The 24,547-nt window shown below is 39.4% G+C and overlaps 1 protein-coding gene across 5 annotated transcripts in view; it reads left to right on the top strand.

The window, feature by feature from the left end:
* Nucleotides 1-24,547, top strand: part of cadm2a (cell adhesion molecule 2a) — a 211,446-nt gene that overhangs the window by 150,015 nt on the left and 36,884 nt on the right. For all 5 annotated transcript variants that reach the window (XM_085289110.1, XM_085289106.1, XM_085289108.1 and 2 more), the window contains 3 exons: nucleotides 4,766-4,915; nucleotides 18,772-18,924; nucleotides 21,964-22,101. In XM_085289110.1, coding sequence (XP_085145236.1) covers nucleotides 4,766-4,915; nucleotides 18,772-18,924; nucleotides 21,964-22,101 — 441 coding nt within the window. The remainder of the gene's footprint in view (nucleotides 1-4,765; nucleotides 4,916-18,771; nucleotides 18,925-21,963; nucleotides 22,102-24,547) is intronic.

Below are 24,547 nucleotides of genomic sequence, written 5' to 3'. Positions count from 1 at the left end.
GTGGGATGCCTTTTTTAACAGTGAGCCACTTAAAGGCCACGCTTTATAGTGTCAGAGCATCTGAGAATATGCTTTGCAGGGTGGCTAAACCTTCGATGCGGTTTCAAATGCACATTTTTTAACACAGGATTATTGGAAAAACATCAGCAAGTGCTCATAATACATTTATTCTTCTATTATAACGTATAGCGATAATGGGAAATTCTTCTCTAAGGCCCTGCAGATCTAGTTCAGGTTCAAATGATTAATTGCTCTGAGCTTAACAGTTTAAATGCAGTTCTACTGTGTTACATTGTGGGTTTTATTTTTGTGCTTTTGACTATTGTTCTTACTTGCGGTAATAACATTGTGCCTCCTAATTCCAAGGGAGTCCCACAAGAGCTCCCACTCAGTATTAGAACTTCTCTTTTCCCAGCGCTGGAAATAAAATTAAAGTTTTAAACAAACCCAGAGATTAACCTAACTTGTGTGGACAAGGAAACAAAGGCAAGCAGAAAAATGTATACACATATTTATTATTGTATTTAATGTGGTAGATAATAGCCAGACTTAACAAGCTAACTCTTAGCTCCTTGCCAGTTCTCACATCTTACTTTTCATAACCCACACAAATTATGGGCATGCTCTACTAATCTGGAATTGTCCTTTAAATTTTAAGCATGATCCCAAGCCTGCAATTATCACTTGTGCTTGACTGGCTTAAAGGGTGACTCAGCTAATCAAAACTGTGGCCTGCCTCTTCCCGTCCTGTAATCCTGTATTCTCGGCCATACATCACAGCTCTACAGCTCAGTTGAGCTCCAGTCCTGGTATAAAGGTCAGTAGCTCCAGGCTGTCCATCTGTCTGCTGCATCTCTCTCTTTTTCTCTGCTTCTTGAATGCCTAAATAAGAAAGGTTAGTAGACTCGGCTGCTCTTGCTTGAAAGGTCATGTGGGGGAGCAGACAGGAAGCACCCAGGATACTCTTATATTCGTATCAGTGTTATTTGTCCAGTCATTTGCTTGGGCAAGAAGCGGCTGAATTGGCCCGTGCATTTTTCTATAATGCCTTTCATGTTTAGGCACTAAAAGTAAAGTGGGAGCTGTGTGGGGGCTATAGCATTAGTTCCTCCTGTCACTGAAGTTACAGCAGCTTCGTGTGTGCATGCAGGGTTCTTTTGATGCTGCAGAATGAATTAAGAGCCAATCAGAGCCCACCTTTATGGTAATTTGTGATGGATAAGAATCTACAGCTAAAGTGTCTGAAACTTTAGCACAGTATAGTAAATGATCTAATTCGAGCTAAATAAAGCAGAGCTAATTTCATAATGTCATTACTTTATAATGTCATGTAGATGAGAGGATTCTTGACCTGTCTTAGCCTTAGCATGTCAGTCAAGGTGGAGGGCAATTAAAATGACCCCATTCGCCGTGACAGATAGAGCACAGTTGAGCAACAGAAAAGAGGTAGGATCAAGATAAACTTTAAAGACTAGGGAGCAGCAGGAGACAGAGAGAATATGAAAATGAGAGACAAAGCAAGTGGAAATGCCACCCTTCAGGGATCAACTAGAGGAAAAAACGTGACAGAGAGGGTGGAGGGAAATGAGTGGAATGGATGTGAACTGGAAAAGACAGAGCAAGAAACTGAAAGTAGGAGAAAGAGTGGAGTTGAAGTGAGGAAAGGGCCTAAATTTAGACATGGAAATCAGGAGAGAACAGCTGCCTCCTTCCCTCAGGAGATACATTTAAATCAGGTCTGGCTGGCCAGAGGGGAGAATGGAAGAACCTACTCCACTGGCCAATTAGGCGCAAAGAACACTACGCTGTTCTAATATAACCATCATTGTGGCCCCTTTGGCCCTTTCAGTCCCAATGGAAGTGTAGCACCAGACACTGACGCAAAGCATAGACAGAGGGATCCCCAGACTATTGTAGATCTGTGTAGGAGAGGAAAGGAAAGAAGAGGAGAGATGAAATGTAAAAGCTAATAGTTTAGTGTGTCTAGCCAAAGTAAACCTATGGCATAAATATCTTTACATCGGCCTGATAGACCAGTGTGCCTCTGCTACCAGTCAGTCACTGACCAAATAGCTTTACACATATCTAATTCTGAAAAGGAACTGCAAACCAACTTATGGTGAAAATGTTATGGTATGTGGCAGGCTTTACGTCATTCCATGTTGACCTGCAGCAGGCTGACGTTTCCCTCTCACACAATGCTGCACTTCGTAGCAGAAAACTACAGCTCTTATTTTGTTTCGTATCAATACGCTATGCAAACACCCATATCAGTTTAAACTGCATACAGATTTGAATAAAGCTACATTCAAAACAAAATAAAATGAGGTGTGTTACACAACATATCTACAACATAGTGCTAACGCAATGCCGAGTAATTAGCCAGGGTATCCATCTGTTTCCTTGTTGAAGTAGCTGTTGTTAAAAAATAGTTTTATCAAATTCCAACAGGATCAGCTCAGTCAGTACGAGGCAAAGCTGCAAACTAGCATTTTAAAGGTGTGATAAGAGAGCGATGTGGGCATTCAAATGTATTAGATGAAGAGTCACACTGGATCATGGGGTGTTATATTTTGAGATGTGATTGAGCGGGCGTAAGTTAGCCATGTGCACTGGTGTAAACGTTTTTAAATGTGTGATTTTACAAACGGATAAATGTTTGAATTTAAAGAAAACAAGTGATTTTCACATATCGATCAGATTCCGCTGGTAAGACTTAAAAATTTGGAGCCCAAAACCAGTGAAGAAAGTTTGATCTTTTTGAATCGTAGTCAAAATGTATTAGAATCATAGCACAGTGACTATGTATCTTTTTACACACACACACACACACACACATATATATTTATATATACATATATATATAGTTGATCATTTTCTGATATTACAATCTGATGCTGTGATACTTTTGCATTTGGTTACTCCGTAAGTCTTTAGTGAAAATCTGAATGAGCGAGCCACATTTTGGAAACGCTCATTTTCCCCCAAGACATACGTGGCATTTTGCCATACTCATTAAATCACTCAATTCTTCCTTGTTTGTCATAAGCAGATAATTTGGAAAACAAACTCGTCTATTATATTTTAAGATATAAGTGAAGAGTTGGCAACACAACAAGCAAGCGGCTCCCCAGACACATCTGCTGCGGTAATGAACTAAAATTATATTTTGCAAAATCTCACTCACAAAACATCATTGGTACCATCGGGTATGGCGGTTAACCATTAACTTCTCTTTGTGGCCACCACAAAGGAAACAAAATGTATCACACTGGGCCGCATGTCGCTCCACTGCGTGAGCGAAAAAAATGAGAAAAAGTAAGTGATTTAAAGAGAAGGAGTAATAAAGAGAGTGAGGGCAGGCGCAGCAGAACGGTAAATCGCTGGCAGATCATGCCTCATGCAAAACTTTCATGAATAAAACATATTCCTAGCCTCCCATAGCTCACATCCATTTTTCCTTCGTTTCCCTCCTCTTCCCGCTCTATCTCTCACACGCATGATTAACCTCGGGAGGCCTTAATCAACACTGGAAATGACCCGTGCTCCATGACTTACCTGTCGCTTCCTCTCTTTCTCTCCTTCACCTCACCTTCTCCTGTCTCCGCACATCCTTCGGCGTGGGTTTCCCCTGCCTCGTCTGCTCGCCCAGAAGACAAAACACCGTCTGCGGGTTTGTTTATGCTACCTGTGCAATAATTAACTTGTGTAAGAAAACTCAATTAGCAGCGTTCAGTGGATATCGTGGCGTTTAAAATCTCACAAATTTGAAATATTTTTTTCGCCTTATATATGTTTTTCTTTTCTTCTGTGTTTCCTAATCCTTGCCTGGGGAGGAATGGCGGTTTAAGACGTGAGAGTTAGCTGGGGATGAATAATCTTTCTTACCTAAGCCTTCATTCACACAGTCTTTAAAATCTGTCCTCCGGGGATGGGGACAGGGATAGATTTATGGTTATTATTATTTACTTGCTTACTTGCTCCCTCAGCCTTCACACTAAAGCGTACCCAAACACGCATGTAGACCCACACGAGCAACAGTGTGAGCTGTCCAGAGTTCTGAAAACTGGCAGGCGGCTATTGATGAACTGGCTCCAGAAGTGACCTGTCCGTGGTCCTGAAAACTCCCTCTATTCAGCTTAGAGGTCACCCAGAATGATATCACTCAGTTGAGCTCTGCGATTCTCTCTTTGGATGCAGGCTTAACACAAATTAACATCCATGCATGCACACGAGTCCACAGAGAACAGTTTTTAATTGGTCTTCCCTGTGTAGCTAAGGTTTCAGGGTTGGTACCGCGGGCTAAATGCCTCCTGTGTGTTCAATGTTAGGGTCCAATTTAGCACACAGTAGTGACTGGCCAGTCTGCCTGAACATTTGCTTTGTAATTAGGCTGTTAAGCTTCTTCTTCTTTTTTTCAAACACACGAGACATTTTTGTTCTTCCCTTTTCTTCCCTAGTGAAGAGCTGATTTACTCCTCCAGTGATATTAAAGTATTTTACTTATTTTTACAAGCATCCTTATCAAACAGCTGGATAAAAATCGAATTCTCCAGTTTACCTGCAGAGCTTCTTATTTTATATCGCTGTCCTTGTGCTGAATTGAAATTCATCAAGAGAATTTAATTACCAAAGCACCCGTACAAGTTGAGCAATCGCAAATGTGCCATCTGTCTGACTCTGTCTGCCCCAGCAGCTTTCTCTGTCCCCCACCTGATGCATCCACATCTCCTCTTACACGTTTCTCGTTTGTGTCGTTTTGCAGGGATAAGCGGACAGTATCCTCTGGTTCAGAACGTGACTGTGACAGAGGGTGGGATAGCGAACCTGACCTGCCGTGTGGAGTTTAATGACAACACCTCCCTCCAGTGGTCAAACCCAGCACAGCAGACCCTCTTTTTTGGGGACAAGAAGGGTGAGTTGGAGATGAAGCAGACAACAGCCACCACATGACAGATCTGGTCTTTAAAAGTATATGTTGGGTTTGCAGAGGAATGCATAAAACGGGATTGAATCCTTTTTTTTTTTTGTTGGTTGGAGATTGACCTAAAAAAACCAAAAAATCGTACTTTTTCTGTGTGTCTGTCTCTGCTGTGTCTCAGCATCTGTCCCACATTTCTCGAGTTTGTGTTTTCATGTCTGTGCAGCACGTTTTTTCATAGTAAGGAGAAACAAAGAAGCCATCAGTGGTGAGAGTAGATGTGACCAGCTCTATTTTGAACAGTATAACCAGTGCTGATTACCACCTGCCATTTGCAGTTTAAGGGCTTTAGCTTCTCTGTCAGTTTGTTTGCAGTTGGTTTTGCTTCACTGTAACGGTTGTCTGTGGTGAATGATTGGAAAGTATAACTGAATAAGGTAAGTGGGGGTGTAAAAACAGGCTAGTGCATTTTTCATCCATCTTATCTGGCATTTCAAGCACAAGCATGATCAGTGCAAACCTTCGATCAGATTAACCACCGCCAATAAAAAAATGATGTGGTGGATCAAATCCATTTTTATTTTCTATAACCCCTCGATCTAAATTTAAAACGGTGCTTAAAAGGTTTAAATTGATGTTCTGGTCAAGTTGGAAGATCATCCCACACGTTCTGTTGGTGCTTAGCTCGTACCAGCATTAGCGTCTGCAGCACACAGTATATTAGGAGTGATGCAATATTGTTGGCTTGTGTATAAGTGAGAGCAATAAAGTTGTTGCTGATATTCAAAGACTCATTTTCACATTTTGTGGTATAGCCTTCATCAGCAGAGCATACCTTGCTGGAGTATCCAGTTAGCTATTTAGTGGTACATTTTTCCCCAGGTATTACAATGGGTGCTCGGACCCAAATGACTGTCGTATAACGCAGAAGCGAACAAAAACACTTTGAAGCTACAGTGAAATTTCATAGCACATAAAAGCGTCAGCAATGAAAGCCACATCTTTGTGAGAAGTGCCTAAAGAGTGACAAGCAAAAAGTACAGACTTCACTTAAAGTGCGTGGGCGAGGGGCGTGTTTAAATCCAGTTTAATGATTTAAAAATGTTGAATAGGAGAGATTTCACACTTTTTTTTATAATAAGAGGTGTTTATACCCTCTTAATCAAACTCATGCTTCAAATGTATGGGTTTGTAAAAATTTTGCAACTGTGAGGATATGCTGCAGCGTACAAACAGAGGAGAGAATGTTTAGCGTTTTGTTATATAGGACTTTAACAATCTCATCAACACATCCCACTTTCAGGGAGAAAACAGCCTGGGAGTGATGTGTCTGCAGAGAAGAATCGAAGCTCTGTATAAATAACAGTTTATATACCAGAGAGCTGCATATTCCCACACAGACATTTCTCCATTAAACAAATGCAAGCCCTTGTTATTGTTCACACATTCACCGACGCACGCAAACACAATATCCTGCGTGAATACACAAACTCTAGGTGTGGCAGGAAACTGCCATTGTTTTAATGGCTAATAAGTACAGAGGGTTTATTCCTGACCTTTTACACCATCTTCAGTAGTGTCCCCATAAAGAGGATTCATGGGCCTTATTTAGTTGGTTCATGCCTGCTGGAGTGATTGTGCCCTGCGCATCTCTCATCTGTATTATTTGAGTGTCATAGAGTATGAATCACACTCTCTTGTAAGTGTCTGGATTAAGCACATATGGGATTTACACAGTCTTTTTCCATTATCCCGCTGCCCACTGGGCTTCCTTGTCCGTTTGGGTGTTCATGCACTGTACGCGTGTGTGTTTTCTGTGTTGTTGTTTGTATGTATTTTTGCATAGGGTAACTGAATGCATGCATGGGGCAAAGCATTTCAATTTTCCGTCATTCACGTTTTCACTTACCTGCCTTTTTTCAGAAAGCGCAGCGGTAAAAAGCTGCATTGAACATCAAATTCAACAGGTGATGTTCTTCGCAGGTTATTCCATATCACACCAGGGGTCGGGCTTGGGGGTCTATTTCATGGCATTTCCAATGCAAGGTTCTAAGATTGGAAATGAAAAACCAGCCAAGGACTTTCTTATTATCAGAAAAGCAGGGGGATACTACTAAGGCTCCAGAGCTGTGTTGCTGTTTTGGTTTGGGTCTGTATTTGTGTATGTGTGTGTATGTGTGCTTTGGGAGTTGTCTTGCTGAACGTGGCAAATTCAGATGCACATGCTGATGGGAGCACAGAGATGGTGAGTGTTTCCAAAGTGCCACTGGCAGTGTGTGAAAGGAAAGATGTCTCAGCTGCAAACGCCTTTGAGCACAGTAGGTTTCAGATTAATTTTCCTTGCTGCCTGTTGGGAAGAAGAAGATGGGGATTAGGGCAAGCACACAGTTGCTCAAAAATACAACCCCAACTCTGCAACTTTTTGCATACTTTGCTATGTCACAGTGGTTGAAAAAACTATTTTTCCCTCCGTCTCTTAATGTACAAGATATTTTCCATGCAGCATCTACCTTGTTTGAACCTGCAGGTTTACTCCGTGTAAACGCAATTCTTCTTTAAATGTTAAAGGTCTATTTCAAAGTCAGCTACCGTAAATATCATTGTGATGAATTGTGGTTTTCTCTCCACTCTCCACCGAAGGAATCATTTCAGATTTCCGTATTGATGCGCGTCTGCGCAGCAGGCTGGTGACTTTGCACCGCACCTGCATGACCACGTGTCGAATCACAAAAAAACGTCACTTGCATCCGGGGTTAAACCCAGCCACAGAGCATTAGCATAAACATATTGCTTTTGGAAAGACAAATGCAGCAACTGACTCCATCGTAGTCTTTTGAGTGGTGCCGGTTTCTCGGCTGTTGTTGTTTAATGTCAGCGCTGAGATTCACCTCTAAGACATTTAGTCAGATGAAAGAGACTCCTCTTGTCTCCCATCCTCTCAAAGGTGCTGGCTGTGAAGAGTTGTTTGAATTTCAAATAAGTCATTGTCCCGAATGTAGCCAATTTTGTCCTTTCCATCACTTACCACTAAGGGACTTAAGCTGTGCTTTGACAGTGAGAGAGATGAGCGCTGGGCAAGAGGGATTCTCTCTTTTATAAGATTCAAAAGAGGCTAATATCTCCTTACAAATTGCTCTTTTGGTTGACTTGATAATAGCTTTATTTCCTGGATGGAGAAATTCTGCAATGGCCCATAATTACAAAATATTCGTTATTCCCATACTAGGAAGAGCCTATGTATAATTACTTTCCAGGCTAAATTTGCAAGCCTATTTAGTGGACTCATCATGTGTGAGCGCTCGCTATGGTATGACATTTAAATCACTTACTCAACATGGTTGCTGTAATTCGCTAACCCTTTTACATACCATTTCTTTCTTTCTTTTTTGAACACCCACATGTGGGTTTTCATTTTCAACCTACTTCCTTGATTCTTTTCCCTTCTCTTTAATTATCTGTCCACCCCTACCTTCCCGACTATGGCAGGATCATGGTTTACCTGTCTTTACATGCATCATAAAGCGTTTCCCTGCAGCACAAACTTGGCAGAGCTGAATACATTATAGTTCTGTTCAAAATTATACTAAAGCGGCAGGCCTTTGTACTGGGAGCTCTGTGGCTAGAAAAGATTCTGCACATATTTCTCCAGTAATGTAATTAGTGGTCTGATATTTGGGTTTAGGTCATGTTGTCTTTGGACAACCTCCAGGAAAAAATAGTGACATGCCTTGCTGTGTGGTGGTGTAGTATTTCTTCAGGGTCAGAAATAGTACGCTTTATTCTGGAACTGACATCATTTATATTTGCTCGTTTAGTTCCTGAAATAGTTTCCCAGCTAGATAAGCGTGCACAAGTACAGGGAAACTATTGTGTTGCACTATGAGAAGATTTTTATTTTAATTTTTTTTGCCATTTTCACCTTCACTGAGTAGATGTGGCAGAGGCAGGAAATGTGAGGAAAGCGAGCAGATTGACATGCAGTAAAGGTCTGAGTTCAGCGTGAATCAAACCAGGGACTCTTAAAGATCCTTAAAGATATTTGCACCCATGTGGCATTCACTCTGAACACTCAGCCATTGAGTTGGTCTGTTTACAGTAGAAAAAGATAAAAATGGATTTTACAATAATAGTTCTCAGAAAAAAGATCTAAAAGAAACATCTTTTAGATAAAAATACCATTGAATGCCGTTCTTTTCATGTAAATGCTACAGATTCAGCAAATCCTCATGAGTGCTGTTCTGTATATGTATTTGTTATGAATATATAGGCACTGAAATTAGTTTGACATCTTTCCAGCTAAATGCTTTATTAATGCTTAGATTTTGAGAGATTAATGCAAATTTTAAAGCATTTTTCATGCTCTTCAATTACTCTGGTCTTGCCTCATTCTGCTTAAAAGGCAAACTGACCATTAAGAGGTCACGCTGTCTTTGTAACTTCTAACGCAGTGTGAACTCGGGGAGCTACCTGAGTCCCGCGCATGTGCGCTGGCATATTAGAAGAACAGTCAAATTAAAAACTGCATTCTAAAAATGGGCAAAATTTTCAGATCTGTTTGCCACAGAGGTTATTTTTTAGCATTTTTTTATGTAACTATGAGCAATAGTTTGTTAATGGTTCTTGAAAAATGACCCAGTGCTGAGTGCACCTGTGGTGGACAACTCTGTCTATGCTGCGCTATTTGCAGATTGATTGAATCTGTTTAAACATTAAGATTAGTGTTATGGGTGAACAGCTAAGGGCCAACTGCTCATTTTTAGGCCCCCAAACTGCTGAATATGAAACTATTCAGGTCCTAAGATATCAAATATTCAGCTGTCTGAATCAATTTGCTGGCTGTTTGTGGTTGTGTGAGCGTGTGTATCTGTGCTTGTAAGCCCATATATACGTGTGTGCATGTGGAATGTCAAGCCTTCCACCTCCCCGGTATGCAACCATGAAAGCTTTGATGCATTCAGAGTATCTGTGCCTGAGCAATTTAGGGGGATAGGCTTTTAAAAGTTTTCCAAAGTAAATAACAAAATAAGAAATGCCTGACAGACTTTTTATTAAACAGATAGCAGAACTTTCTCTCAAAAGTTAATCTTAGCTAGAAAGTTTAACTTTTGAGACAGCTGTCTTTTTTCCCCCTGGTAGAGTACCTCTATGAAACATCCTTTCATATCGGGCTGAAGATTGGTACGGTGTTCTCTCTGATAGAAAAAAAACTTGACTGTAAATCTCCAAAGATCCCTAACAAGTCCCCTTTCTCCAAGACAAGGACCATAAAACATAAGAGGAAGAAAAAGAAGGAAAAGGAGATGGAATGTAGGCCTTGGTGGGATAAAGGAGACGAATTAAGGAGGCATTTTATGAGAGCTTTCAGATGCAGTTATCACCTGTGAAAGAAACAGGCAAACTTTTTCTCTGACCTTGAGCATTCTGCGTCTTCTCTCTTTGTCATTTCACTTTGCGCATGTCTGTGTTTGAATGTAACATTCAGCGTTTGATTTGAAAAAAAGGGGGGAAAAACCCTGCTTTTGTTTGCAGTGCACTTAGACGTGCATGCAGGTATTGTAATTAAAAGTTCTGTATAGTTGTCACTGTGGATTGGAGAAACTGGTGTCAGACAAATGTCATTTCTGCTCGTTCTGATGTAAAACAGGCTGAGGTGAGAAAGACAGTGCACTGTCAAATGAGGCAACAGATCCAGTTATTACTGTCTTTATTAGTAGAGCCACTTATCATTCACAGGGTGTAGAGAAGGATACTGGAGGCAAATGGGAATAATTACCTCACACTTATAGTGTCAGGCTTATTCTTTCTGTCTTTAAGGAGAAAGTTCTGGAGTGCAGAATTGGGAATAGGAAATAATTTCTCTCTCTCTCGTTTCTTTTTTAGAAAAAGAAATCCATTTTTTAAACTGCAGCCTAAAATTAAGAGTTGTTTGCAGGGAACCTTTAACACTATAAAAACAAGGATACAACACTGCAGACCTTTTCCACTTTCTTTTAAATGCTTTGCAAAGTCATTTTGAAGGATAGCTGTAAAAATATGTAGCACCTTATAGACACCCCGCTCTCGAGCTGCTGGGGAAAATGTATTCCTCTGCAAAATACAGTAGAGTTTATGGGCAAGAGCTGTCTCCTCGCTGACCCGCTTCTCACAAGGACTTAATGAAGTAGGGCTGGCGAGGGTGTCCCACTGAACTCGACATGGCAGGTAGAGACTGATGAAAGAAAATCATTTCTGTCACAGGAAAAATCTCCACAAGCCAATTACTCTATAGAGTATGGCACATTTTACATTTTAAAAAGCCAGTATTCCACCGAAAGCTATAACGGGTAATGGAGGCTGAGGAATGCCTGAGATAGAGAATATACATTAAGCAATTCAATAGGCATTGCATTCTGTTTGCTTTTCCCTATCAGTCCTCACACACACACATTCGCACAGACAAATTCAAGTCCCCAGATGGGTTGTTGACAAGGAAAAGAGAACAGTCACATCCAGACACAGGCGGCTGAATGTATATTCTGAAATTTGCACTTTTCTCATTATAAAACTGTGTCACTTGAATGAACAAACACCTGCCAAGGTTCCATACTAATACATACTGTCCCTGGATAGATGAAGGGACAGGGAGGTAGAAGGAAGGAGGGGGTCAGTGGAAAGAGGGAAAGAAAAGGGCAGAAGAGAGGCGAAGAAAAAATATAAGGAAGCAGTAAAATGTGCAAACATGACAGGTTAAAAGTGAGTAGTTTGAAAGTCCTGGCTATTATATGGACTCTGTATGTCCATACAATAAACACGTGTCTAGTGTAAAACAAAAAAAAATGTAATTACCATCCATTCACATACACGTTTCCTTTCCTGCCATTTTTAATGGTTCCGCAAAGCAACACAGGAAAACTGCTACAGTATGTATGCAGTCTAATTTGATATGTGCTGGACTCCAGTTGCACACACACTGTGCATGTCACCATATATAAACAATTTGCTGGCATGCTGTGGTCATCTACTGTGATATTTGCAATTTTAGTGAGGCTCACCTAACATATTGATGGAGCACAAAGCCATCAGCTGTGTGTGGTAACAAACTTACTGTAGGGTTACCCTGGTGGAGCTGGACAGAGCTTTGAATACTCAAGCCTTCTGTTCTCTGTGGGAACAAAGGAAAAGTGATTAAATAGATACCTTTTAGTTTCACTGTGGTATCACATTTTTAAAGGTGAATGCTGACTATAATGCAGGTTTGGGTAAGACACTGGTCGGACTGTGCCATAGTCAGATTTGGATACTTAACATGTATAGTGCCATTGCTATTATCTGTGTTCTTAACTAATTATTAAAGTCATTTTCATAGCAAAACCAGGAGGTGAAAAATGTCCATGACAGGCAGATCATACCTTATGTTTTGAGCTTTAATGGTGAAATGTAAAGATAATGTCAATAAGTGCAATAAAGGCTTCCCAACACATGTTAACAGATTAGAGCCTAAGAGGAAGAGGCGTAAACACCGCTGCTCCACCTGTTTATATTAAAATGTTGACCAAAGGTGGTAGATGTCTGTGTGAACTACTGAAGATGCACTATTTTAATTGAATCTTTTATTAAGGATCAAAAATTAAAATTGCACAGAACAAACAGAGCATGTGTGCCTCCATACACAGTTTCCCACCCATAATAAAAATGAATAAAGCATCTTGCACCTTCTGTCTGTGCAAGCTTTGCTTTGTCTTAGCTTTCCATTTCTGCACTCTGCGCTTTTCTTCTCAGAGTCTTGGAGCTTTGGTGTTACGGCCGTTTACTGTTATCTGATGTCACGGCTGCATTCATGGGAACCTCAGCATGGATGCTGTTCTCAGCCTGAGGCCATCAGCGGTTGTAATTGGATGTAGAGAGAATCACAAACTTGGGCTCAGTGATCAAAAAAAAAATGTGGTTGTATTCCGTCAGTAGTTATTGTGGAATACAAATCTGCCACTCTTTGATGTTGACAACAACACCGTCCTCCACGAACACATTCAGGGCTGTCGGCAATAATGGTCTATAATGGATGGCATGCAGCTGCAGCACCTTCGCAGACAAATAGCAAAGGATGCATTCCTCTTCTCCACTCTCTCTGTCAATATACAAGCTTTCATGTGAAAGACTAGTGGTCGACTGTTTGTTCTACATGCTGTGGAAAAATGTATGTCCTGTGCACTGCTTTTATGTTGTATAAATCATGTATAATTAGTATATAAAATTTGAACCCTAAAGAAAATCCAAATGTTAAAAAATATAAGCTACATTCATTGGGTGTTTCATCCCTTAATTGTATCCGTCTCCATCTGGCGAGCCAGAAGTTGATGTTGTAATGATGTGGTCACATGAGCTTCTGGCCTCTCCTGCTTACCCTAACCCAGTCAGCGCTCTTCTCCCAGCTCTGCCCTCTGAGAGATCTTGCTCTTGGTCTTCCTAGAGCTAAGTAGCTTCTCCCCTGCCCTGATCAGCTGGGTGGATGGTGCTGATGTCCCAATGGGTTTGCAGTTTCATACACATCTCCTGCTCAGAGATATGTGCCAGATCCAGGAGGACCGTCTCTCCTGGGTAAATGACATATTGCAACCTGACAAAGGTGTGGGCCAAGATGCTTTTGTATCCACAGAGCATGTCTCAATTCCCAAATGTGCAGGTTAGCTGAAGGGAAGGGTGCCTCAAACTACACTGATAGAAACAGTGAAAACATTTCTCCAGAAGCCAGTTTCACTGCCTTTGTCCTTTGATTGTCATTTGCCTTCTGCGACCCCTGTAACTCTAATCCTTCCCAGTTAGGTATTTAGGTAAGCATTTGGACAATAGCACAACATTTTAGTCTTAATTCAGATAGTACTAAAAGTATTAACTCTTTATGAATTAAAGTCGTTGTTATAAACAGCCTTTTCAGGAGGTCATTGGACAAACTAACATCATTTTAAATTATTTTAAATGGTTTGTGTTTAACACTTTGCAACCAGTGAAAACTTGAAGTCCAGAACCCATGGACGTCAACAAATGTTGTTTCCTCAAATTCACTTACAGGCCTTTAATGCTGCCTGCGTGTATTTTTTTTTCTTCAATAACTGAAAAGCATGCTCTGTTGGGCTGAGATCAGATGACTTGGTCTTTGAGGAATATTCCATTTCTATTCTTTGAGAAACTTTTTGGTTTCTCAAACTTTTTGGTTTCTCAAAGGTTTAGGTTATTATGGCTGTGCATGGTAAAGTGTATAATGGATAGTGAAGTTTTGGAGTATTTGGCTGAATCTGAGCAGAGAGTATAGCCCTCTGTAAACCTCCAAATGCATCCTGTTTCATCTGTCAGCAGTCAAAACACTAGTGACACTGTAACACTTCCACTTACAGCCATACATGTTCATGCCATAACATTGCCTTCACCGTGTTTGACAGATGAGATGATATGCCATCATCCCGCTACAAGTTAATTTTCGTTTCTTCTGTCCTAATCTTTTTAGAACTGTTTTGTTTAGGAAAATTCAAATCTGGCCATTCTGTTCATGTGCGTTACCAGTGATTTTTCTTTTGCTGTAAATCCTCCGCGTGAAAGCATCACTGGATTGTAGACAATGATGTGGCTACCTCAGCCTGAGATCGTTCTTAACTTAGTTAGATCATATGAGTGGGTTTTGGAAACTGTGCAATGATTCATTGTAGCTGTCTTCTGCTGTCTTTCAGGATGTTTAGTGTTGCTGATCAGCCTGCACAATCCTTCTTCTTCTTCTTCTTCTTCTTCTTAAAATGTACCTGATTATTGATCTCTTTGTTTTGGATTTTCAGCCTAATGACAGCCTCTCTCATTTACATAAACATGTGTTTGGACCTCATATTGAGAGTACAAGTAAAAAAAAAATAACCTGACCATGACAATGACTTGCCAGTTAGATGTCTCTTTTGATTAATTGTTTTTGGGCACTGGTATAAAAGTGGCTTTAATTCTTAAACAGTGAATTTAGTTTTGTTTACAACCTTTTTGTAAACTTTAATTACTTTAAATTAATTTAAACTTTAATTATTTTATTCTTTAAACTTTTGTTAAACTCCCCTTGATTAAATATGAAAATCTTTATGTCACACGTTGATTATTTGATTTACAGTCCATTGTATTGGTGTAAAATGCTAAAATTACAAAAATTAATGGAATCATTGTCCAAAAACATATACACCTTACTACATTTCTAGATAAGACAGACTTTATTTGTAACTTGCTGATCAATTGGTCTGATTATGGAAGTGGGACTGAAATCTAAGGGTATTTTTACTGTTAGCAGTATCCTTAACAGCTATGTTGTGATTTCATGGCTATATATAACAGCTTTCATGTTTCAAAACCCAGCCTGAATCCCCTCCTTCCAGGGGGCTCAGGATGATCCTGCTTTTTGGCATCGAATCTATCCTGATCTTTGCCTGTAACTACTGGAGGAAACTACTGGAGGAACACATGACTGGATTACAAAATCCAGATTATGTATTGAATAATAAGAATCGTATAAATTCAGTATTCGAGGAGTATTTAATCGTTTTTCTCCATTCCTTTATCAGGAGGTGATTGACAGGATTTTCCCACTGATTCAATCACGTTTTGTTACAGCTGAGTCACTTTACAATTAATCACATTTATTATAAATGTAATGTCATCACAGCAAGTCAAATCATTCTCATTACTTTGCTTAAGTAAACCAGCAAATCAGAAAAGTCTAGATGCTTTCCAATGAACTCCTCATGCCCCTCATTCTCTCTCAAATCAAATCTTAGAGTGGGATTTCGAAGAGAGGACAGGATGAAGGTAGAGTTGTATCGCGACAGCAAGCGAGCCAGCTACAGTAAATGTATTTCCTGACATTTGCCTGCTCGTACTTCCTTGCCCAAAGCAAATAAGGCAACAGTTGAACTGAAGCGTTGTTTAACTTTTACACATTCACAGGTTAGTGGAGCTGCCTGAGTAGACAGAATGAGGTCTTAGGGTGGGTGGAAAGAGAGAAACTGAGAGACTGACAGAAAGATAGATAAACAGAGACAAAGAGCAGTTTTTGTCGGGATTTAATCCATATTTACCTTATTTTATTTGTTGGGACAAAGTCTATGCATTTGTTTGTGTAGTTTGATGACACGCGACAGGAATCCTATCTGTTCAGGAGAGCTTTAACCATCAGCTGAACTGGCAGCGTATTAGACTGAAACTAATTCTGTGGTCTTGCATTAACGGGCATGTGAACTCATACAGACACTCACAGAAACAGCAGTGTACTGTCACTACACTGGAGCCTACAGATATGTCATGTGCTCATATCAACTTGTCATGTCTGCTCAGGCTCTGTACACAACGTGTAGCGATAACCGGTGTTGTGAAGAACGGGAAAGGACAGAACAAATGCAATAATAAATGAGACAGAGCAGCTGTCGTTTAGCCAAACCGATTACAACACTTTCGCCATCGACGGTAGATGTTTAGCCTGGAACCCACAAAGCAAAGCCTTCATGTCTTTGCAGACCAAATGACACAGCATTGCTCACTGACATTTCTCTTTATTTTTCAGCTCTGTGATCACAGCATGCACACATAGAAGCTTCCAAAATAATGCACCTAGAAAGGCTAGAAATGTGCCACTGTCTGACATTTACGAAGGTACAGTTTCCACTACGTATAGATTATTACCTGTGCAACACTGAATGCCTTCTGCTTCACAAAGTTTTAATGAGAATAGAAGATGAGCAAATTTTTCACGAGTACTGTCACGGGAAAAACTACACGTAAATCCCCAAAATTATAATAGTGTACGGTTTGAAAAAAATGTTTTGCAACACATAGATTATTACCATTAGACTTTCCAAAGTTATGAGCAATTATCTGGCCCAGTTCCTCTGTTCTTTGTTACACGTATTCTGAAAATTCCCAGAAGAATTGTTTGGTCCAGGTTCATTTTGGTTCTACATGAAATCTTTTCAATTCAGATTTACAATAACCCCAGTACCGTTGTCTACTGGGCCAGTAGTGTGAGGCAGTACAATTATTTCTTACATCTCATGTTTTCATGCTTGGATGCCCATCAGCAAAAAGAGTAACATATTGATGAACTGTAAAGAGTGCAACTATCCAGCTGTGCAATAAGACGCCAGCTGAACCAGTTAAATACAAAGAGAGCGCCGGCTTCTTTCAAAGAATTTGAAATGAGGCCTGATCTATATCTTAGCCTTATTAAGGTGCCTATTAAAAATATCTAATTATGTATTACTCCATTAATAAATTCAAGTGACTGGGAAATTACATCCATCCATTTTCTTAACCACTTATATGTTTCAGGATAGCAGGGGAGGGCTTGAGCCTATCCCAGCTATCATAGGTCACCAGTCTATCGCAGGGAAATTGCATCCATCTCTAGTAAAATTACGGTACATCTGATGGTCTAGCTGCAGGAATATAACAAGATACAATGTATGTTTTTGCCTTACATTTAAAAGATGTTTCACCTAGTATTGCGTAGTATATAAAAATTAATTAAAGTTTGGATTGGAGTTTGAAGAAAGGCTGAAAAGCTTAACGCTTTATGATGTTATAATTGATGTATTAGATACCTTGGGTATCATTTCTCATAATTCTGCCAGCCAGACTAAAGTACTCCTCAAACAGACTGTGTAATAGCTTTTACTTTTCAACCCTGTCTAGAGAGGCAACAAAACCCAGAGTGTTTTTTAAAATGATCATAAGATACAAATACGCTTTCAAAAGCTGACATGAAAGAAAATGTAAACATCTGTACAGAAATAGTCATGCTATCTTTCTGTTAATCCAACCATACTAAGTCACACATGCGCACACACTGTACTTGAACAAGGGGAGTTCTGAGTCACTTTCATGGAGATTAAAAGCAAAGTAGCCTTGGCTGCTCATATTAAATAAGGTTTGTAGAAAGGCATTATACTAGCAAAAGGAAGGCTTGACTAAATCTTCCCGACAGTCAAGGCCACAGAAACAGCAGGAAAGAAATTTCTGCACACTTTATAGTTCACACAGCCTTTTTTTCTAATTGCAAATTAGTGTGTAGTTTTTCGACTGCTATTTCCAAGGTGTCGACGAATTTTATTTAATTTTTTTTATTTTAGCGTCCTATCATAGACGTGAAGTCTAGTTTGAAGAGCCCTCTTGTATCTTTAAACTCGCCATTCAATCACAGCAAATCTATTTCTACTTGCACATCTTGCCAAATTCTCATTAAGCCTCACTCTCTGCCTTTTATTGCAATATTGATCCCCACTGCATTCAGTTATGTCTTTTGGAAGATTACATTTTCATATAAGTAAATGTCTGCAGTGGTTTACAGCAGTGAAGGCTGTGTGGTATAGTTTAATGTGGTGGTTTGCTGATGCATTCATTTTTAAAACTAATGGAAGAAAATCAATTTCATTGGTACTGATAGATGATTTTACAGAGAAGTTCATCTAGGATATGCATTAATTAATACCGAGAGCAGATGTCGAAACTTTAGGGCTTCTGCTGTCGTTTTTTTCAGAACAAAGAAAATGTTTAGAACCAAATAACAGGCAAATATTTTTTCTTGTTTGTTTTTTTTCCACATGAGATGATTCTAGATTGGTTAATCTCTCTCTCTGCGTGCTTTTTAAACTCTCTTTCTCTCTATCTGTGGATGCAGTTTATTCCCTATATGGACATCAACACTGATGCATTATAAGAACCACCGTTCAAATATTACAGCCTTAAACCCTGTACCTGTCACCGCACTGTAGAAGTCCACAAGTTTCTCCCACAGCTGCTAGTTTACAGTTATTTGAACATTTTTCTAACTATCTGCCTCTGGTTATCTGTGTTTCCAGCTCTAAGGGACAACAGAATCGAGCTTGTGCGTGCAACATCATCAGAGTTGACCATCAGCATCAGTGATGTCACGCTGTCTGATGAAGGCATGTACACCTGTTCTCTCTTCACCATGCCTGTCAGAACGGCCAAAGCTTACCTGACTGTTCTGGGTGAGTACAAGATCCAAAGCAAAAGCAAAAACTCCACCTCAAAGGAAAATTTCATAGATGGACGTTATAGCAGCTATAATGTGTGTAAAATCTGTAGTAAAGTGATCTAAGTACATGTTTTTCCTCTCTCTCTCATTTGCCATGGCTAAAAAATAATATATATACTTTTTTTAAACTCTGAACGGTGTTTTAAAAAAAAAAAAAAAAACAGCTTCCAAATGCAACACATACCCTTTAGGTTTCCTTTTACCTCAAGCAGAAATTGTCGATTAGTGAGAAAAAGACGAAAGAAAGCAAAAAAGAAATTGCATACCTTACTCAGATGTCTTGAGTGGCTGTATATCCATTTCCGCTCGTGAGGTTGCTGAAGATACAAAATGCTCCAACTTGACTTTCTTTTTCACGGAGTCTCAGGAGCTTTTCAAATCCAGTAATAATCGTTTGGAAATAATTTGCAAATCTGACTCCCCATTTGAAATCTTTATATAAACATATATAATTATTATAATTCACAAAAAGAAAATAGTGAAATTGTCGAGTATAGCAATATCTATGTCATTATTTTGTGAATTTGTTGATTTTAGAAGATTCGGAATTACTAGTAATACAGCATAGCTAGATTTTGCAGCCTTACTGGAGCCTTGCTTTTCTTTTTTGAGGCTATCAGCTTATTGGTTTGCTGTGATGCTATGTTGTTAGAAATAGCCTGTTGCTTATGCCTGCAAATGCAGATAAAAAATAGTGTACACTGTTAGTACCTCCCTCCCCTTAGCAGTGTTTGTGTTGTGATCATGGCCTCACACAAACATTGTCTCATTTCTTGCCACTGGGCTTATTATCTTGCCAATTAGTTTTTGCTAATCTTAATAGATGTGCTTGTGCACTCCAGGATCATTAGCTGGCTCTCTGTGTTAACAAGCATTCTGAGAATTAGACATTAAAGGCTACTGCTCAATAAGAATATGGAGAAAATCATTTTGCAGTTTTGAACAATAGTTAATGGTGCAAGCTAGAAAACAGAGAGGGTGATTTAATAAACACACCAAATAGTCTGGGGATGGCCTGGTTTATCTGCCACTGCTTTGGGACCATAAGCACTGGGGACGAATAAAAGAAAACACTGAAAACGATTTTGGAAAAAAAAACTGTAATACTACAAATATGCAAGCTTCGCATTCAAATGATTTGGTGCTGGAACAAAAATATGTGCTCATCTGTTGCCAGTGCGTAAAGCTGATGAGAATGTCATCAAGGATAGTAGTGTTCAACCTTTTACCTGATATTTTGAGATAGAGTTCAGCCTACAGGTAAAATAAATGTCTGTAATAAATTTCATAGCAATCCATCCTATAGTAGTTGAGACATTTCTCTAAAAAATGTGAAACTCCTGAAGGTAAAGTAAAAGTAAGAGCTCAGAATAATCAGGAATTCATCCACCAAGGGCCATCAATACTGGCACATTAATGCCTGGTAATCTTTCTTAAGTCTGAGTCATCAAAGTAGCAGGTTTACCAACAGACTATTTCTGGAGCTTAACTATGGGATGCATCGTTAGCTGCTAGCATTGCCGCTAATACGGCTAATGCTGATGCATGACTTGATGTGCTTAGTATTCGATCAGTAATTGAAAGTGTATGCAAATGTTATCAGTAAAGGATATTACCTTTAGCTCTAAATACCTTATGATCGACCTTAATTCTCAAACGCTTAAAGGAAATGCATATATATTTATGTGTTGATCAGCATAGTAAGCACTGTAATCACACACCACCACAGAAATTTGTGGAAACAGTGAAATCCAATTTCCCTATTTTCCATGTATCAGAAATTGAGCTCTTTTCTGCGTGTTCAAAACTCAGCTTTATAGAGAGAGGGTGTAAAGCTGTACAGCCTATAGCCACCCAAGGGGAACGTGATTGTACACGATGAACAATGCACTTGATCTGCTTTTATTCAGTCTGGAGGAAAATCCATCAAATACTTTTCTGAGTCAACCCACACACACTTATTCGCACACCACCGTTCTTAGCTGTTGTGGCACTCTTACTTTAGATACTTCAAAACTAAGCAATTTGCATTAAAAAAAAAAAAAACAGGCGCATTAAAAATCACATGTATAATATTAACACATCCTTATCGCTAAATTGTGCCTCTGCCGAGCAGCGGCTGTTGTTGGGATTACGTATGCAGTTTGCGCCTTCAAACAAATGGGAAACATAAAACAGGAGGACCTTTAAACTGTGGCAATAAACCTTACAGGAGGCGGTGAGACGGACAAGGCAAGAGTCAGTCAATGGCATTGACTGACAGAACTTTCAGTCACTCAGCCAGAGGCAGACTTATTGCTCATTGACAGTGGAAGGGCAGACACCACACATTTAAAACACTCATTATGGGAAAGGCCAGTGATTAACATTTTCTGTAAATAGTAATGGCCTTGTCTGCGGTCACAGCCTTGTCACACACAGACATACAAAGCATACTATTTGTCAGCCTACAGTTTTTCCTTTGATTGATGTGATGATATTTGGGGTTTTATGTTTTCAAGGGAAGTGTAGTAGTGAATAAAAACCACAGGAAAAACTGTGGAATTGTTCTTTGATTGCACATTGATGTGTTTTTATGTATTTTCTAATTCTGTGAGCATCAAAAACAAAATTCCTCTCTGCCTCATTGTATTTGTTTTGCAGCAGAGTCAGTGTTTTATGACCTGGAAAAACCAAAGAAACAAAACTAATGGTGAAAAATTATGTCTCTTATAATTTGGTTTGACCTAGCAGTGAAGCAGGGAATGACCCAGTGGTTAGAAAAAAAAAATCCACCCACCCATGTGCCAGCACGAATCTTCTGTGATGTACCGTCGAGCATGTCGCTGCTTGGTGAATCTCTGTAGTCTGCTCTCTAATCTCCCTGCAGGTGGGAAAGCTAGGGGGCGGGTGATTTCCAATAAGGCATACTAATATTATTGTTGTATAATGACACCCTGCTGCGCATGAATTAGTTCTGCCATCGCTGTGATCTCCGTTTTCCATCCTTCAGGTGTGCCAGAGAAGCCAGAGATCGATGGCCTGACAAAGCCCGCCATGGAGGGAGACCACATCACTCTGACCTGCATCACCCAGGGCAGCAAGCCCGCCGCTGACCTGCGCTGGTTCAGGAATGAAAAGGAGGTCAAAGGTGTGTAATGTCATACCTGCGTTTACACGTGCATCACATCTATGGGTACTGTGGCTAGAAAACATGCCATCATGCAAGCAATTCTAAAAATGCCAATCAGAGTTGGTGAATAAAAAAAAGCACGTTTGCTTTTGTAGTCACCAAAAACAGGCTGATGATTCATTCGCTTTTGTTCAAAGATTCTGTTATTTTAAAACATGATCAACTTATTTTATAAAATCTAAAATTTAGGCTGTTCTCTGTAAATTAAAGTAAAACAAAATGTTACTTTTTTATAAATGAAACTATTTTGTTACTTTCTTTGTAGTCCGTACCTATTAGCTGTGCTCTAATAGCATCACTTTCTGTAATTGGTATCTGCTGATTTACTGATATTTTAATACTCCCCAGTTAGCCCCACAGTGATCTCTTTGGAAAGCCGTCTCGCTGTGTTGTCAGATACAAAAAATATTGGCTATCACATTTCACAATGGCTCGTGATTGTGCTTTGTGATAAACAAACAGAGCAGAAATGTGGCAGAAAGTACTCATTTGTATTTCACAATGGATTTAAAATTGGTATTTTCTTTTTCATAAAACTATTGCCATAAAACTGCCGCTTTGGATGTCTCTACAGTGTATTCTTGTTCCGAACAAGTTGTTTCTAATAGAGCAGATTCAGCATGTGTCCTCTGGCCTGAGACCAATACATTAACCTCCCTTGTTATTAGAGGGCTGTTCTAAATCTCACTGACTGGACTACATACCTCATTTCCACCCTGCTCCCGCTCTGTTCTACTTGATGAACCGTCCGCTTTGTAATTGAACGAGACAGCGAGAGTGGGAGAGAGAAGGAAGGAGGGGAGAGGAGAGAGAAAACTGATAAAAGAGATTTGGACATGAAATGATGAAATAAAGTTTTTCAGGGAGAGGAGGAACAGATGCAGTTGTGTATCAAATAAAGTATATAACCCAGTTGGACAGACTGTCACAGATCATCACAGCTGAAGAACTCTTACAAAGGTTTCTCTGTTGATTCAGAAGGCAGATTAAAGTCAGATATCAAAATGCAAATTGCCTTTTTTCTAATTTAAATGACTGCTGAATTGGATTGAAAATCACACATTGACTTTTTAACTGCCAGAAAACAATGCAAATTTCTAGGAAGACGCTGTCAAAATCTTTGTATAACCCAACAGATCACTGAAACCTAATAAGAATAACAAGCAGGCAGGTGTTACACATTCTGAATACCCAATTAAATGTAGCAGAATAGGCTTTATGAGAAGGATTTGGGATGCGCGAGACAGAAACTCCCCAACATTAATTTCCCTCCTAATACAAAGGATTAATAAAGCACATAAAATGTTTTTTTGCCAATGCAAAGATAATTTTTTGTCTTATTAACTTGGCATTTTAATACTTTTATTTCGGCTGTCGCAGACTAAATTAGTTATGTCTGTCATGTCTCTGGCACATATTTCTTCTTGTAACTAAATGGGATGTTTTTTCTTTATGTGTGTTTTTTAAAATTACTTTATCAATAGATGCTTCTGCTTCTGCTGAGACACCTTATAAATCACCTGGTAAAGTGCAGAGCATGCTAACTTCTTTAATTATTATAATATTTAACATAAACATTTAAAGTAAAATCACATTCTTTCAATTAATGTTGTTGTTGGGTTTTTTCTTTTTACTCTTTTGTAATTTTACCCACTACACTTAGTATTTCTTTTGTTCCCCTTCCAAAGAACAAGCATATAGCATATAACAGATTACAAACTAATTAGCAGGCTGAGTATTTTTTCCTTGCAGGCTTATTGTGTCTCTACGGGTGATTATTGCTACTCCCAGTGGCCAACTACTGAGAGAAGAGCTCCCTGTAAGGCACTGGTAGCCAGGACATTATGTTCTTTTAATTTACCACAGAAACAGGTAGTCAGTGATATCCTCTGTGGCTTAAAGTAGAGAAAATCTCAAGAGGATATGCTCTCTCATTAAGGTCAGATGCTATAATTTGCTGCTGAACATGGGCAACCGCTGTCTTTATTTCAATGCTTTAATAACTGTATAACAATATATTGTTTGATGTAGTTGTTTCTAAAATGTGCCTCGGAGCCGCCGTTTATAAAGCAGAACCTTGAGACAAAATATAAATGTCAGATTAGAAATTTGTTGTCAGACCCGCAGTTGGACTCGTCAAGAATTTCAATCCCAAAGGATGTTTGGCCTACGCTGAATTTACTGAAAAGCTCCCTGAGTTTCTGCCGCTACACCCTTTCCACCCGTGTTTAAGTCCAGACAGCTCAGACTGCTATCTGGCTTTAGGATTTTCTATGGTGCAGACATGCTCTCAGATAAGACTAAATCAATGCTGGTTTTCTACACAGTTTTAAGCAGATATCATGTTTATCTTTCATTTTAATTACTTTGATGATGAGATTGAATCTGTGTCATCACTTTTGTT

Source organism: Mchenga conophoros, linkage group LG10 (assembly GCF_057382185.1).
Source record: "Mchenga conophoros isolate Kocher_MC1m ecotype Shallow Benthic linkage group LG10, M_conophoros_male_GT1.1, whole genome shotgun sequence".
Taxonomy (NCBI): domain Eukaryota; kingdom Metazoa; phylum Chordata; class Actinopteri; order Cichliformes; family Cichlidae; genus Mchenga; species Mchenga conophoros.
This window is presented reverse-complemented; position numbering and strand designations above follow the sequence as displayed.